Source organism: Elephantulus edwardii, unplaced genomic scaffold (assembly GCF_000299155.1).
Source record: "Elephantulus edwardii isolate Elephantulus edwardi_28Jun2011 unplaced genomic scaffold, EleEdw1.0 scaffold00085, whole genome shotgun sequence".
NCBI classification, from domain to species: Eukaryota; Metazoa; Chordata; class Mammalia; order Macroscelidea; family Macroscelididae; genus Elephantulus; species Elephantulus edwardii.
In genome coordinates this window covers 13,812,833-13,830,636 of record NW_006399835.1, presented here as the reverse complement: position 1 = coordinate 13,830,636, position 17,804 = coordinate 13,812,833, and the positions used below count along the sequence as shown (strand labels likewise).

The window sequence follows — 17,804 nt, the reverse complement described above, 5'->3', positions numbered from 1 at the left end:
GTTGTGGATTAGGACTACTAAAGTTCTTCCAAGCTTTTCTTGAATGAAGTTTATAGTCCTTGGTTTTAGTCCTAGGTCCATGATCCACCTTGAGTTGTTTTTTGTATATGGAGTGAGGTGAGGATCTTGTTTAATTCTTCTGCAGATAGATTTCCATTTATGTTTCTTATAAAAGGTATTTGCTTTCAGAAGAAAAAAAGTATTTGCTATGAATAAATCATTGATTGTAAAGGATTCTATCATTCTATCCCCAGTCTCATTTCTGTCACCACGTCCATATTTTCTGACAACTGATCCTTCTTTCTGATTCCTAACTTTTGCATTCCCATCACATTATTATTAAAGCATCTTGGTGACATGCTCAATCAATTTCTGACTGCAACAGTTGATAGAAATTATCTATTTCCTCCTCTTTGGCTCTGGTTGTAGGGACATAAATTTGAATGATCGTGCTATTAACAGGTTTTCCTGGTATGCGTATGGATATTGTTCTGTCACTCACAATATTGTATTTCAAGATGGATCTAGAAATGGCCTTTTTAGCTATGAAAGCATAAACTTTAGTTTGGTTTATCCAATCAAAAGGCAAAATAAAATTTGAGAACTTAGTAGGGATTGTACTAAGTAAATATGAACTTGTTATTGTGCTATCAACTACAACTCTTAGTGAACCTATAAACAACGCTCCGAACCTTGCCCTATCTTGAGCCGACCTCACCGTCTGACACACCTGACCCCACTGCCACAGTCACTGTAACAATCCATCTCATCCAAGGTCTTATTCTCTTGTGCTGACCGTCTACCCGTCCAATCCGTCCAAGCATGATGTCCTTCTTCAAGGACTGGCCCTGCCAAACAACATGCTCAAAGTTTGAGAGATGGAGTTGCAGAATCTTTGCTTTCAGAGAGCAACCAAGTTTCACCCTCTCCAGGACAGATCTGTTTGTTCTCTTGACAGTCCATGCTATGTATGTTCAATACTCTTCTCCAGTACCAGGTGGGGACACACACACACACACACACACACACACACACACACACACACTCCCTCCAAGTCATTTATTTTTCTGTCATCCTTAGTTAAGATCTAGCTCTCACATACACATCAAGCAACTGAGAACACCATGGCCTGGAGCAGGAGCACCTTAGTCTTTAAACTAGCATCACTGCTCTTTAGCACTCTGGAGAGGTTCTTGACCACAGATTTCCCAGTGAAACTCATCTTCTGATTTCCCAACTGCTGTCGCTAAGCTGACTGTGGATCTGAGCAAAATGAAGTCATAAACAACTTCCATTTCCTCCATCTATCATGAGATAGATGCCCAGTAGCAGTGAAGACTTTTGTTTTCGTGTTGACATGCAATTAATATTGAAAGCTGCAGTCTTTGATCTTCTGCAGCAAACGTTTCAAGTCCCTCTCAGTTTTGGTAGGCAGGACTGTGTCATCAACATAATGCAGACTGTGTTGGGTTTTTTGTGTGTTTGTTTGTTTGTTTTTAAATAAAGGAAAATGCAAACACAGTCCCCTACTATCACAAATTATGCAGTCGAGTTTCCCACATTTGGGAAGTTGCAGGAGTCAGCATATCCGAGTGCAATGGATAAGCCTCACCTTGGGAAAACCACCTTCGTAATCATGGTATCTCCTCTGCCAGGTAAGTATAGAAAAACTAATTTTATAGTAAGTCTTTCAATCAAGAAGAGGAAATATCATTTTATAAATACAACTATCTTGTTTCAGGAATATAATTCTTTAAATAAATAACTGCTAGAAAATGGCTACAGATTTCCACAGAATAACATATAAAACCAGAAAGATAACTACAGTTTTGTAATTATACAAGCCAGAACAAAACTAAACTCTCAAAGCTAGTGAAAACTTTGAGAAAATACAAATGAACATGCTTTCCCGAATATTAAATCAGCAGTGCATGAGAAAAACAAATTAATGTAAAAGACCTCTCATTATGCTTAAAGTATCAAAAGACCTCCAACAAAATAAAGTAGAATTAGCTATTACAAAAGGTCGATATTTAAGGTTAAATAGTCTAACTTAGGCTACTCAGAAGAGACAAGTATCACTGCCAGGTGAGAAGACTCCTTCATGTTGGAGTACTAACTTCCTTTGTTTGGTATCATCTTCTCACCGTAAAGCGTTAAACTGATAACAGCATTAACAACCACTTGGTGTTTAAGAATCAAAACAAGTATTTACAGGTAGTCCCTGGCTTAACAATGTACTTGAGTTAAGACAAATCACCTAGTAACAATCACTATAGAATGTTGCAACACAGAAATTGCTGATGTTACTCTATCTGTAAGTGTGTAAGTACTGTTTCTTCTTCTTTCATCCCTATTAACTGTCCAGTTCTCATATGCATAGTGAGTGATAGAAAAGAGACCACGGCCTGAATCAGATGCATGTTAGTCCTCAAATAGACATCATTACTCCTCAATAATTTGGAATGTGCAAAGAGCTAAAGTTGGAGAATAAAAAGGGAAGAATTCATCTTGCATTTCTCAAGCTGAAAGAACAGAAAAACAAACTTAAATCTCAAGTGTCAATATTGAAAGATGCTATGGGAAATATACTGAATGACCCAGAAAGTTATCAAAAGAAGATGAATACACTTGTTTCAATCACTGTACTAAAAAGAACTGATTGATACAGAAAAATTTTTGGAACTAACATATGAGCAGGAGTCAACTGTATATGAAGGAGGAAGTGGAATTTGCATTAAAGGCCTTTGGGGAAAAAAAAAAACACAACAAAAGGCACTAAGAATCAAAGGGATACCAACTGACTTGTTTCAATCAACAGATGTTGCCTTGGATGCATTAATCAGGCTATGGTAGGAAATTTGGAGGACATTTGTCTGGCCAGTGGATTGGAAAAGGTCCATATTTGTTCCCATTCCCAAGAAAGATGATCTAACAGAATGTGGACACATGCAAGCAATATATTGCTGAAGATCATTCAAAAACAGCTAGAACAATACAGAGACACGGAACTGCCAGAAGCTGAAGCAGGATTTAGAGTGCTTGAGGCACTGGGATATCACTGCTGATGGCAGATGGATCCTGGCTGAATGTAGGGAGTACTAGAATGTCTATTTGTGCTTTGCTGACTATGCAAAGAGGTTTGACTGTGTGGATCATAACAAGTTGTGGCTGACATTGAGTAGAGTCCCAGAGCACTTGATTATGCTCATATAAAACCTATACCTGGACCAGGAGGTTGTTGTGCAAACAGAGCAGAGGAATGCTGCATGATTTAAAACTAGGAAAGGAGTGCATCAAGGTTGTAGTCCCTCTCCATACCTATTTCATCTGTATGCTGAGCAAATTATTGAGAAGGTGGATTCTATGAAGAGGAATGTGGCATCAGGATGCAGAGAGACTCATCAATAACCTGCATTATACAGATGACACAACCTTGCTTGCTGAAAATGAGGACTTGAAGCATTTGTTGCAAAGGATCGAGGAATGTAGCCTTCAATACAGATTAATATCTCCAATGTCAAGAAAACGGAAGATTCTTACCACTTGACCAATAGGCAATATCAAGATGAATGGAGAAGAGATTGATACTGTCAACAACTTCATCTTAGTTGGATCCACAATTAACACCCTTGGTATGAGGAGTCAGGAAATAAGGAGATGCACTGTACTGGGAAAGTTTGCAGTTAGGGACCTCTCCAAATTATTGAGGAGCAATGATGGCAGTTTGAGGACTAAAGTAAGTCTCATTCGGGCCAAGATCCTTCCGATCACTTGCTAGATAAAGACTAGGCACACAGAAGAAGTGATGCCTTTGAGTTGTGGTGCTGGAGAAGAGCACTGAACATCCCAACGATGGCCAAGAGAACAAACATATTTCTTGAAGAGCGTGCAGCCAGAGTGCTCTTTGGAGACAAAGATAATGAAGCTATGCCTCAATATACTTTGGGCATGTTGCTAGGAGGGCAATCCTTGGAGGGTGACATGATGCTTGGAAGACTGGAGGGTCAATGAAGGAGAGGAAGACCCTTGACCAGATGGAATGACATGGTGACTACTGCAATGGGCTCTAGTGTGTCAGGAAGTGTAAGGATGGCACAGGATTGGATGAGGTTCATTCAGATCCATTGTACATAGGGTTGCTCTAAGTCGTACTCAACGGCACCTAAAAAGAACAACAGCTGCAAAAGTGCTGGTGAGATACTTATTTTACTTGGCCTTAAAGTTAGACAACTACCAGAAATACTCTTTCTCTCCTGTTATATATAAAGTGTTCTGGAACTTGTTCCCACATGTCTGCTGCAAATTATTTATGTAAAAATTACCTCAGAAATATACTTATGGATTCTAATTGACAGGCAGTAAAATTTGATATGCATTTTAAAACTATATATGTTTATGAGATTATTACCCTGAATACTTTGTTTTCTTAAAATGTTTTTTTTAATTGGATGATGGTTTCTGGAGCAGGTTATTTTTCCATTAAATAATTCAGACACATTTTGTTTTGTGACACTCATTGCAATCTCCACAGTCATGACTTCCTGGTACTAGGTTCCAGAATGCTGGAACCGACCCATAGCTGGCTCTCCAGCAGGAGACATTTAATAGCACAGGAGGAGACTTCCCATCCTTCTCACGCATAGTTTATTTAACAGCACTTATTTTACATAGACCCTGTGTTCCTCATTTCCATTACTCTTTTCATAATGCTTTGGCCTTCTGAACTTTGTACCTGGGCAAACGCTACAAATGTGATCTTTAAAGGTTACTGTTTTAAGGAGTACATGCCTCCTGCTGTTTTCACCTTAAAAGACATGGCTGAAAACTGAGTTACAGGGCTGAGAACTTTATTATAAACTTTCTGAAATAATTTTAAAGTGAAGCCATAGTTTAATTAAAAAAGTAAAGATTGTCAATCTTGATTATTGTGCTCTTAAATTATTTCTAAAACCAAGAAGTAGAAAATATTTCTAAAGCACTGATAAGGTTAGGGAACAATGCAGATGAAGTCAATGGTTAGTGCCTACTGACAAGAGTAGTGACTATAGTAGTAACAACTAGAACAAAAGTAACGAGCACATAGACACAATGTAGAGAATTGTAACCAGTGTTACAATGATTTATAGATGATTATGGCTAAAAATTGTATCAATATAGGTTTTGCGTATATGTTGTTGCTGTGTCTCCTCTAGTTGTGTTTATGTATTTACAGATTTTTTTTAAATAAAATAAGATATGAGGATGGCAAACTCCCACCAATCCATTTCTTGAAGCCAAAACCTACCTTTTATCAGTAAGACACATATTTTCAGTAAATAAGACACATACTCAGACTATATAAAGAGAAAGGCAAAACATGAACAGGTAATGATCAGCACATATACATTTACACACCTTTTTTAATGTCAGCTGCTCTACAGGACAAAGAGGTAATCTCTTCTTGTGTGATTCACAGCCTCTGAAAACTGGCCAGCAATGAGTAGGTTCCAACTCAAATGCACACAACAATATGAATAACAAGGAAGAATTTATGTATCTCCGAAGTAAGTACTAACATGATGAAAGGAGAAGCAAATATCTCTACATATAACTCAAAGAGACTGGGACATAGGTTGCTAACGAACAACACTTCCTTTAAAAAAAATGAAAAAGTGTCTCTGTTGCAAATTCATTAGCCATAAAATCCAAAGTATGATCAGCTTCCTTCTTTTCCTTGTTATAATGTTCCAAAATTGTGCTCTAAAGGACCTCAAGTCAGAAAAAGTTTCAGTTATACAGGCAAATCACTGAACTGCCAAGTTTCTTCTATTGGTCCTCCACTGTCACCACAGAAAGAAAACTCCATTTACTGAGTAGCGCAATCTGGGGCAAAGCATCTAAAATTCTCAATCACCTTCTGCTCAAACTCCTCAATACTTTTTGTCCAACTAATCTGCTCATTAATGCAGATAAAGAATGGCAACATGGAAAAGGACAACACAGAAAAAAAGAATCTAGCCTGTTGATGACATTTAGGACAAAAGCTTAGTTTGCAAAGTACCAGTTTATCAACCAAAATCATCCTTCTGCTTTATTTACTACAAAATAGGCAGAAGAAATACATGCACTAGAGGAAAGGTCTGAAACACATCAATTCTCTGTAACAGAATAGACTCCCATTCCATTCCACAGGACTCCTTTATGCAAACTTTAATTCACGTTGTGCCCTCAGTCTACTGTCAAACTATATTAAGACTTTTCAGAATTAATGAGTAAACTTGGAATATAAAACACAATAATTTTGAAACTATAGAAATGATAAATTAAGACACAGAGACCTAAAACATTAAAAAAGTTAAGACAGATACTGAAATATGAGTATCTTTTCATGTGATGTTTTTACATACTCAAAAGCAACAAAGGAGAACACTATAAAGCCATTTATAGCCATTTATAACATTAGTGTTATTGGAAATATTTTTTTTGTTTCACTAGTCTTTTCAAGATGCCAAATTTCATATTCTACAAAAATTCCAATAGTAAAAATGCTATTTCTTACAATGAGTTTTTAATTGATATGAAATTTTTTTAAAAAAATTTATTATTTTTTGTGCATGTACCGTCAAATCGAATCTGACTGGTACAGGAGGAAATTATCACTCCTTCTCCAGCAGAGCATCTGGTGGATTTGAACCGTGTACCTTTGGGGTTGCAGTACAGCTTCTTGCCACTAGGCCACCAGAACTCCCCTTGATATGAAATCTTTTAAAAAAGAGTAGTGTCATCCCACTCCTCAAAACTCTCCAATAATTTCACAATAAATGAACATTCCTATTACCAGTGCTCAGCATCATAATTCTTCACAATAAATGAACATTCTCATTAGTACCATTTTAACTGTTTTCATTTTCTTATTTTCTCAATTTCCTTTTATCTCCCTTTTTTGTTTGAAGGTATAATTGCTTACTGGTCTCACATAGGTGATTTTTAAAAAAAGAAATAGTATTTTATGGGTGGCAATCACTAATGTGAGCCAATCTGTAATTTAGCTACAAAGTTACCTCCAACGGTTAGTTTTGATTCAAGGCTTAAAGAGGTCTTCAGGGCAATAATCTCAGGAATTCCTCCTGTCTCAAACAACTCACTAGGCTGTTTTAGTTTTTGGTTTTTTTGTTTTGTTTTTAAAAAAGGATTCCAGGTTCTAGTCCACATTTTTCTCTCACTATATTGAGGTTGAATTAAAATAATTAGTAATGGTAGCTGGCATCATGAAGTTCTTCTGATCTCAGGGTAAATTATGCCTTGATTTATGTACATGTCCTGTAAGGAGCAGTCCTGCTGCTAATCTGAAGGAACGTGGTTAAAATCTACCTGCTGCCCCATGGGAGAAAGATGAGCAATTTCCTCCAACGTAATTTACTGTCTCGATGATACCTGACAATGATAGACTAAAACAGTTTAAGTCTGATTTTTTTTTTTCATTCTCTTTTGCCCCAGGCTCGTAGACACCAACAGATTTCTTAGATGACCACTACAAGCTTTTAAGACCCCAGGGACTACTCATCAAAACAAGATGTAAGACACAACTTTATAAACTGTACTATGCCCTGAAATGAGATACCCCACAGTTCCAGTAACTTTTCATTAGCATAGCTTTCTATACTGTCTATCCATACTGTCAGTTTGAGGACTAATGTGTGCCTGATTCAGGCATGATCTTTTTAATCACTTGCTATGCTTCTGAGAGCTGGACAAGTAGGTGCTAATATTTCTATTAAATTTACAAAACAATGAAGCCTAGAGAGATCGAGAAACTTCCCCAAGGATGACATAATATTTATATTTAAATATATTTAGGCATTTATGAAGAATATGTACTTTTATCACTATCATTTTATAGTCATGTTTATACTCTGGAACAGAAACAAAGAGAACATACGTAGGTATCATATCTTGCTCGTTACTGATAATAGGGACATTAAATGAAAAGACAGAATCATCAGCACAATTAGATTTTCTTACCCCTTTTGCCAAGCAAATATAATTTAATTTATTTTAGCTAAAAGTACTTTTCATATATGAATTCACTGTACTACAACTAACAGGATAGTCTTTTCCCTGAAGGAACACACTATATAAAAGGCAATGGGACAAAAACAGTTGTTAACGTCTCAAAAAGAACTACTACTGATCTAAACACTGGAATCCTAACCTCTATGAATAAAACACACATAAGAAGATTAAGATATTATACAGTTACAATTAGAAGATTTTTGCTATTAAAAGCAGCAACAACATGTACACATACATGCATCCAAAACAAACTGGTTAAAATAGAAGGATTAAAAAATAATTCAAGTAATAAAATATAAAAGGAAACAATGATAAACCCACTAGATATGTTAGTCAAACTCCCTGTCACCTTCATTGGAAAGGAAAAACCGACTCATAGTTGGACTCCAACGAGTTTTTAAGGCCATAAATTAAATGGAAGGAGATAACTCATCTTTCCCTTAGAGGGGCTGCTGGATTCAAACTACCAGAGAGGTGTGGTCTTTGTGTCAGTAGCACAATTCCCTACTCACTCAGCCACCAGAGCTCTTTATTTTTTTTTTATTTCAATGAAATTTACAGAGACTCTGGATTTCCATTCATTCATTGTTGCACTTTTCTCCCCTCCCAACCCTCCCCCCTAGTACATCACCCTCTTGGAAAAGTAAAAGAAAAATTCTTTCATTGTTTTACAATCCCTCCCCGAAGGTCCACTCCACTATACAGCAGCCTTTGCTCTGGACCCCTGTCATGACAAAAAGACCCAATAACATATCCTTCTTAAACAGTTTTTTCCCTCATCTGTTTCAATGCAGTGTACATTACTGAATCCATCTTTCTCAGTCTTCCCCCAATTCCAGGGTCAATCCTGTTTTACAACAGTGGCGCCATGCAGTATTTGTCCTTTTGTGACTGAGATACTTTGCTCAGCATAATGTCCTCCAGGGTCACCCATTTTGAATAATAATGCATGAGTTCCTTATTTTTCAATTCAGCATGGTATTTCATTGTGTGAATATACCACAGCTTCTCTATCCATTCGTTTGTTGATGGGCACTTAGGCTGTTTCCAACTCCTTGCTATTGTGAACAAAACCGCGATAAACATGGGTGTGCTTATATCTGCTTAGATGCCAGTTATGGTCTCTTTGGGGTATATTCTCAGTAGTGGAATTGCTGGGTCAAATGGTATCTCTATTTGCAACTTTTTTTGAGAAAGCACCACACTGCCTTCCACAATGGTTGCACCACAGAGCTCTTTAATAGGCATGTAAATATTTGAAATTTTTCAGAGACAAAAACACTTTGAAATAAAGTGGATCGATAATGAGACTGCATTGGAACAGATGAAAGAATTGTCTAATATGAATATATGATTAGGTATTATACATGCAACAACAGCCCAGAATAAGAGATATTAGAAGTCTATTATGACTCGATGGTACCTACCATCACTACTACCACATAATCTTAGATATCAGAGGAACTTTCAATTGTTAGTAAAAAAATGGAAACTTCAATTATGCATTCACTCAGTGCCTGCTCTATGTGAGATAACAGTATTAGGTCCTCAAACTACAATATAATATAGCTTTGCTCAGGCTTTAGAATTAACATTGCAACAGGAAAGAATGACTAAGCAACTCTCATATGCAGTATGCATAAATCAGCTTTGGTGGCCTAGTGGTAAGAAACTGCACTGCAATCCTAAAGGCATGTGGTCCAAATACACTAGCTGCTCGCAGGAAGCCAGACAATTTACTATCTCAGGAAACTGGCTAGAGGTCAACTATGGGTCAGTCGTGACTTGATGGCACACACAACAATATGCACTATGGAAAGGAAACCCCAAGGTAGTGTGTTTACATGAGGAAAGGTTTCAGTAAACTGGAAATAATGTCAATATTGTGAACAGAATGGTAAGATGGTAGGAGCCAAGAGCAGTGTTCACAGAATATCCAAAGGCCAGAATCAAGTGTAGCATTAGTCCCTGACTCACAGCAATCAATGCCTAGTCAAGATGCCCAGTACTTGGTCAATCCTAGGATCAATTGTGATTTGAAAAATCACATGTTTTCCATGGACCAAGTTATTTTCTACATAGACTGCAAGGCTTTTCTTCTTTAGTGCAGAGGCTGCAGGGGAATGTGTTCAGTATTGTAAAACCATGCAAGCCCTCAGGAACAGGATGTTATGGCTGTTCATTGGAGGAAATAGACCCCAGGTCTACATGGATAGTATGAATTTTGTGTCCCCAGAAATAGAATAGTAATTATACATTTAAACATATTGGTGTTGTTGCTATGTGCATCGAGTTGCTTGCGACTCATAGTGACCCTATGTACAACAGCCCTAAACTCTGCTCTATCCTGTGCCAATCGCACAGTCTCCCATACTACACCCATCCTAATTACCCCAGTCACTGAATCAATCCACCTCACAGAGGGCCTTCCCCTCCTGGCGCTGTCCCTACACCCTACCAAGCATGATGTAGCCTCTCCAAGGACCGGTCCCTCCTTACAACATGTCCAAAGTATCTTAGACGGAGCCTCAGAATTCTTGCCTCCAAGGAGCCACCCAGTTTGACCCTTTCCAGGACAAATCTGTTTGTTTTCTTAGCAGTCCATGGTACCCTCAATACTCTTCTCCAGCACCACAGCTCAAAGGCATCAATTCTCCTTCTATCCTCCTTGGTCATTGTCCAACTCTCTGATGCATAACAAGTGATTGCAAAGATCATGGTCTGTATTAGACGCACCTTAGTCTCCAGAGACACCCCATAACGCAGATTGTTGATAGATCTTCCACCAGTCTTGACCCCACATTCCTCCTCATAGAGCCCAGACTCCCGGATAATCTGTTCTGCATACAGGTTGAAAAGGTATGGAGACAGGACACATCTCTGGCATACACCCTTCCCAATTTTGAACCATGCAGTGTTTCCTTGCTCTGTTCTGACCACTGCCTCTTGGTCCAAGTATAAGTTTCACATTAGCACAATCAAGTGTTCTGGGATTCCCATACTTCTCAGAGTCTGTCACAGTTTGTTATGAGACACACAGTCAAACGCCTTTACATAGTCAATGAAACACAGATAGACATTCCACTGGTATTCCCTGCTTTCAGCTAAGATCCAGCTAACATTAGCTACAATATCCCTAGTACCATGACCCCTTCTAAACCCAGTCTGGACTTCTAGCAATTCTCTGCTGATGTGTTGTTCCTGTCGTTTTTGGATAATCTTCAGTAGAATCTTGCTTGCATGTGATTAATGATATTGTTCTATTTTATTCACTGTTAAACATTCACATGACTATAAAGCAACTGAAACCACCATGGTTTAGATCAGTGCACCTTGAGTCTTCAAACTGAAACTTTTGCTCTTTAGCATTTAGAAGAGGTTCTTGACAGATTTTCCCAATGCAATACATTTCTTGTTGCTACTATGTGTGTTGATTGTGAATGCAAGTAAAATGAAATCGCTGACAAAGCCAATCTTTTCTCTATTCTGATATTGCTTATTGGTGAGGTTTTTTGTTTTCTTGATGTTAAGAGGTAATCCATATTGAAGACTATAGTTCTTGATTTTCTTCAGTAATCGTTTCAGATCTTCTTCACTGTCTGCAAGCAAAGGTTATGACATTTGCGTAACACAGGTTGTTGATGAATCTATCCTGAAATCTGACTCCACATTCTGCTTCATATCATCTAGCTGCTTTAATAGTCTGTTTAGCATACAAACTGAATAAATGTAGAGAAAAGATACAACAACAATGACGTGTAACTGCCGATTTTAAACCGTGCAGTATTTCCTTGTTCAAACAAATGTTTCTGGGTCTACATATTTTTCTCTCATGAGCACAATTAAATGTTCTGGAATCTCATTCTTCTCATTGTTACCCATAATTCATTATGAATAGTCTAATGTCTTTGCAGAGTCAGTAAAACACAAGTGAAAAAAAATCTTTCTGGTATTCTCTGCTTTCAGTAAGATCCCTCTGGCATCAGCAATGGTATCTCTCATTCCACAGCTTCTTCTGACTCAAGCTTGAATATCTACTAAGTTCCCTGTCAATGCACTGTCCTAGCTGTGCAAAAAGCTGGTCAACCAAAGAATACACAGCATTTCTCAAGCAGAAAGAACTAATGAATAAATTCACACTTCAAGTGGTAATACTTACGGATCTATAGGCAAAATCTTGAATCATGCATCAAAGATGGAAGGAACACAGTAAGTGTATCAAAAAGAACTGACTGACACTGAATCAAGCACAAGACCAAGAACCAATATCAATGAAGAAGCCCAAACTGCACTGAAGGCACTGGCAAAAAATAAGGCCACTAGGAATTGTGCACTACCAACCAAAGCATTTCAACAGATGCAAGCCTAGACATGCTCACTAGCCAATGGCAAGAAATCTGCCAGACAGCTAGCTGAGGTAACTGACTGGAAGAGATCCTTATTCACATTAAAAAAAAAAAGTGATCTCCACACAGTGCGAAAATTTAAGCCACAATGCTTTAAAGAAACACTAAAAAAAAAAAAAGATCTGTATTTCTTAAAATGAAAAACAAAATGGCATATCATGGTAAACTTGATAATGACACAAAATGGGATCTGGTTTAACACTTTAAGCACCTTAATTTCAGATACTATCAATGGCTTTTCTTTCACTCACTGCTGACCCTTCAGCAGGTTTCTGAGGCTGTAAGTTGCAGAGGAGAGGACTGCTCACCTTTCTCCCATGGAGCTGTAGCTGGATCTGAACTGAGTGGCTTTTGGGTTAACAGGGCAACTGCCTAAGCACTACATCACCAGAATTCCCTTTTCTTTAGTTATAAGCTAAAATCTTCATTAAGAAACAAACAAAAAAATGGAATATATATGCTTTAAGAGTTTTAACTACTCTTAAAAATAAAGTAAGTCACTCACTGCTGTCAAGTCTGTCCTTACTCACACCAACAGGAGAAGTCCATCTTCTACTGGAATAGCTGGTAGATTTCAACCACTGGAGATGTACAGCCTTTGGGTTAGCTGCACAACTCTATATGGAGCATTCCACGATTGCTCCCGAAAGGACAATTGGATATATTCTGCACCATACATGAAAAGTCCCAAATCCAGTCTATAGAAACCAAATATTTTTGTCATTAAAGCAAAGAGACAAAACCCACTGGCTTTTACCTGTACTCTTTAATATTAAACCCTGCACAAAAAATATTTACCATTTCCTTCACTCTCTTGCAAGTTTTAACTATCAAGTGAAGATAGAACAGTTTTGACTCAGGAACACAGTAATTAACCACTTAGCAGCTAAGAGATTAGTTCCTTGAGAGAAACATGTGGCCTTTTTCTGTAAAGATTATAGCTTTAGAAACCCCATGGGGCAAGCCTACATATTTTTGTGACTGAAGCAGAGAGTACCAGAAGAATACCTAATTGCATTTGACTGTGTGGATCACAATAAATTGTGGCTAACCTTGAGGAAAATGGGAATCTCAGAACACTTGATCGTGCTTATACGAAACCTATACTTAGACCAAGAAGCAGTTTTCAGAACAGAGCAAGGAAACACTGTATGGTTTAACATCAGGAAAGGAGTCAGGGATGCATCCTGTCCCCATACCTTTTCAATCTGTATGCAGATCATTCAGGGAGCAGAGCTTTATGAAGAGTAATGCGGCATCAAGATTGGAGGAAGACTCATTAACAACCTATGATACACAGATGACACAACCTTGCTTGCCGAAACTGAAGAAGACCTAAAGCACTTGCTGCAAAAGTAGGTCAAGGACTGTACTCTTCAATATGGATTGAAGCGCAACATCAAGACGACAAAGATTCTCATCCCTGGGCCAACTACCAGCACCAAATTAGACAGAGAAGAGACTGAGGTTCTTAGCAATTACAGCTTGCTCGGATCCACAATCACCACTCTTGGCACCAGCAGTCAGGAAATCAAAAGATAAATTGCATTGGGAAAATCTGTTGTCATGGACCTCACCAGAGTGCTGAAGAGCAACAATGTCAGTCTAAGTACAAAGATGCACCTAATCCAGGCCATGGTCCCTCAACTATTTGTTATGCTACAGAAAGTTTGACAATGACTAAGGATGAGAGAAGAAGAATAGATGCCTTCGAGTTGTGGTGCTGGAGAAGAGTCTTGAACATATCATGGACTGCCAAGAAAACAAATAGGTCAGTCTTAGAGAGGGTGAAACCAAGTCTCTCCTTGAAGGCTAGGATTGTGAAGCTCTACCTTATTTACTTTGGGCATGTGGCCAGGAGAGACTGGTCCTTGGAAAAGGACATCATGCTCAGAAGGGTGGTTGGACAGCACAGGAGAGGGAGACTCAGGATGAGATGGATTGATACAGTAACTGGGGAGATGGGAGTTGGTGTGCCAGAATTAGTGAGACTGGCTAAGGACAGGGCAGGTTTAGAGGTAGACATAGGGTCGCTATAAATTGCAGGTGACTTGATGGCATATACCACCACCACCAACAATGGACATGCCACATACAGAAGACTAAAGCTCAAGTGTAAAATAACAACAAATCATAGCACAGTGTAATATATAATTTGAATAAAATATGGTACTCTGTCCTGGAGTGTCACTATGAGCTGGTGCCAACTCAATAGTAACAAGTTTTCAACATAAATTCCTCCAAAGTTAATAAATTACAATTAGTCATCAACTCTACGTAGACAATGAATCTGCTCATAACTCTGAACTATAAAAAAATATAGCCTTTAAGTAATTACTGGTCATCAACTAAAATCTTGAATTTTATTCTGACTTTACTGAAGAATCATTCAGTTTCTAATTCAAAGCAAGATTTCTGATGCATGCATTATCAATTTTTAGGGCTGGAAGAAACATGAAATCTCTAATATTTTAATCCTCTTATTTTACAAGGATGACACACTCAGGTCAAAGAGATAAAATTATTTACCCAAAGTAACCAAGCTGTCCAGCCCAACCTAAATGGTTTACCTCATAATTTTCACAGTCTATGCATTTATCAACCTCCTAGTTCTCACAGTCTATGCATTTATTACACCGTAATGATTTTGTTTCTGCTTTTTAAAAACAATGTTTTACTCGCCCATTAGAACAATTATTTGGCTCATTCATGGCCTACCACTATACACTGTGATAGGTGCTTTCCATATCTAAATGCCCATTAAAACGAATTTGACATTTTAGTAAACATGGCTTCAATCTGACTGGTAAAAAGTATAAATGACTTGCATATGTATATAAACCCGACCCTCAAATAGGGATTTAGCTGAACAAAAGTTTGTATGGACTTTGATTTACTCAGGAGCCCTGTGCTCAGTACAATACTAGGGGCAGACAAAATCCTCCACCCAATTCCAGTATTGTTAAACACAGCCAGGGCAATATTCCACACAGCTGTCAGATACCAAAAGGATTTAACAGTGTCATTTCAAAGTCAGCTCAACCAAACCACAAAGCAGCGCAGCAGATTCTCCAAGAAATCCTGTAACAATCAAGCTGCAGATGCCTGGCATAACATCACAGGGTTTAAGTCAACCGATAGGCTTGGTCATGTAAACTTATTAAAAGAAAATGAACGTGAGATGCTTCCAAACCAAAAGAAGTTTAAGAAGGCACTTGCATAGGCAAGAGAGAAATGCTATTTCATCAGTTCTTTAGGTTTCCTCAACCCATGGTCACAGTATTTGTTCAGGTCCTCTAACTAAAAGGAGGAGAACATGTTCCAAAAAAAGTGGTACGGCTGTTATTAAAAAGTTCTTATATTTACATGATAACGTATCATTCGTTAAGGATTCCTTTACTAGTTGATACAATACAGCTCATCTGCAAATAGTGCAATGTTCCAATCTGTTTGTTCATAGGGTCGCTAAGAGTCAGTCGTAGGCGATCTGAAGGCACCTAACTTCTGCAAATGTTATTCCTGAAACGACAACGTCAGTGATAAATGCTGTGTCACTAAAAAAAAAAAAACACATTTCATAAAACTGTCAAAGAACGCCGTTAACGCCTCGGGCTATGCATTCTCCATAAATGCAGCCAGATATCGGTATCCCTAAACCCAAGCGCTGTCACCCAGCAGTTTGACTGACGGAAGCCCCCTCACCAGCATAACCTGTCATGGAAAAGCTGCACCCGCAGTTTCACATCTATGGCCCAGGGCTGCTTCTCACCATTTCCAGGTGAGCACCAGGGCCTTCAGGGTGTCCGCTGCCCGGGGCCGGACTGGCCCTGCCCTCTGGAGTCTTCCGTTCATTGTTGCGCTTCAGGCCACTACTGTCACCCCGGCCCCCGGTCTCCCGGCGCCGCCGCTGCCGGCTCCACAGGTACACAGCACCCGCACCCAGCAGCAAGGGTGCCCCGACCGCCAGTGCCAGCTGCCATCGCGGTAGGCCTCCTGTGCCCGGGCCGGCAGTCCCACCGCCTCCGCCCACCCCGCTCCCGGATCCTGGTGCAGCAGCCGCGACCACCACCGCCTCCACTGGCTTAGAGGCGGCCATGACGAGTGTCCTCCGTCACTGCCTCCCTACCGGTCGCGGGCTCCAGAGTCACCAGGCAGCGTGCGAAGGAAGATGGGAAGGAAAGGAAGACAGGCAGTATGGGAGCGAGCACGTTAGCTAGCAAGAGCGGACGACAGGAAAGGGCCGGAGGTCACCGGAAGCCCAGGGCATGCCGGGCCAGACCTGGCCGTCCTTCTCCTCCCTTAAGAGTAAGGGGGGCGGGGGGGGAACTACTTCCGGGTTAAGGGAAGTAACTGGCTGGTAAGGAAAGGGCCGTCGTGAGAGCCCTTGCACTTGGGGAATCAGAATTACTTCTGGGACCGTTGATCTTGGATTCACCATCCACTGGGTCTCTCCGGTGTTTAGGAAACGGCAGAAAGTCTTTTTGCCTAGCACAGGGGAAGAGTGGTGTGTATCACAGAAGGCCTGTGATGCACAGGGGATGAAAATTGAGAAAACCCTGCAGCGGCACAATGAATGGGCGAGAGCGGCGGAACCTTATTGGCTGGCAGGACTTGTGGGTGGAGTGTGGGCCGAACTGTGTAGTTTATTGGGTACTTTTTGACTTTCCCCTTTTTTCGCGTTACCATCGTGTTGGCGGCTGTTTGATCTCAGGAGCAGTTCCGTTCCTGCGCGTGTCTAGGAAACCAACGGATTGGAATGGTTTTTAAAGGTGTGTGAGCAAAGAGCTCAGAGCCGAAGATAGTTCGCTTTATTGCAATTGTTATCTCCATCATAACCATTTTATATTGGAGGAATTTGAAGTTCTTTAAAGCGTTAAAGCAGATGCCAGAAATTCGACTGCGTAAAAACAGACAAATCTGGGTCGGCTCCAGTAGAAACAGCGTTGAAGCCTTTTCTGTCATTCACCATCTCACCAGTTAGGAAAATCATGGCTTTCCTCTTACCGGGTTTTCACACTGTAGATAAGAAATGCAACCCGGAATTCTGCCTGCTTTTGGCATTTCTGTATGCATGCATTCGTCATCAGATGAATATTTGCTAGACACCCCAGCCAGCCCACACCAGCTTCCAGAGCACCAGCACTATCCCAAGCGCTCTCCCCACCCCCCGCCCCGTACTTTCTTCTTCCTCTTCCTTCTCTCTCTCAAAATTTCATTTAAATTCATAGCTTTCAGAGATTTGGTTACTTTATCAAATAGCCCTTTTGGCAAAGTGGGTTAAACAATCGGCCACTGAAGGAAAGCTGATTTGAAACCCACCAGCCACTAATCAGCAGTTCTACC

At 39.6% G+C, this 17,804-nt stretch overlaps 1 protein-coding gene across 1 annotated transcript in view; it reads right to left on the bottom strand.

Annotated features, from left to right (window-relative positions):
- Positions 1–16,807, bottom strand: part of TOMM70A (translocase of outer mitochondrial membrane 70 homolog A (S. cerevisiae)) — a 50,441-nt gene extending 33,634 nt beyond the window's left edge. Inside the window, exon 1 of the mRNA XM_006890020.1 lies at positions 16,231–16,807. Coding sequence (XP_006890082.1) covers positions 16,231–16,557 — 327 coding nt within the window. The 5' untranslated portion in view covers positions 16,558–16,807. The remainder of the gene's footprint in view (positions 1–16,230) is intronic.
- Between the last annotated feature and the right edge of the window lie 997 nt (positions 16,808–17,804).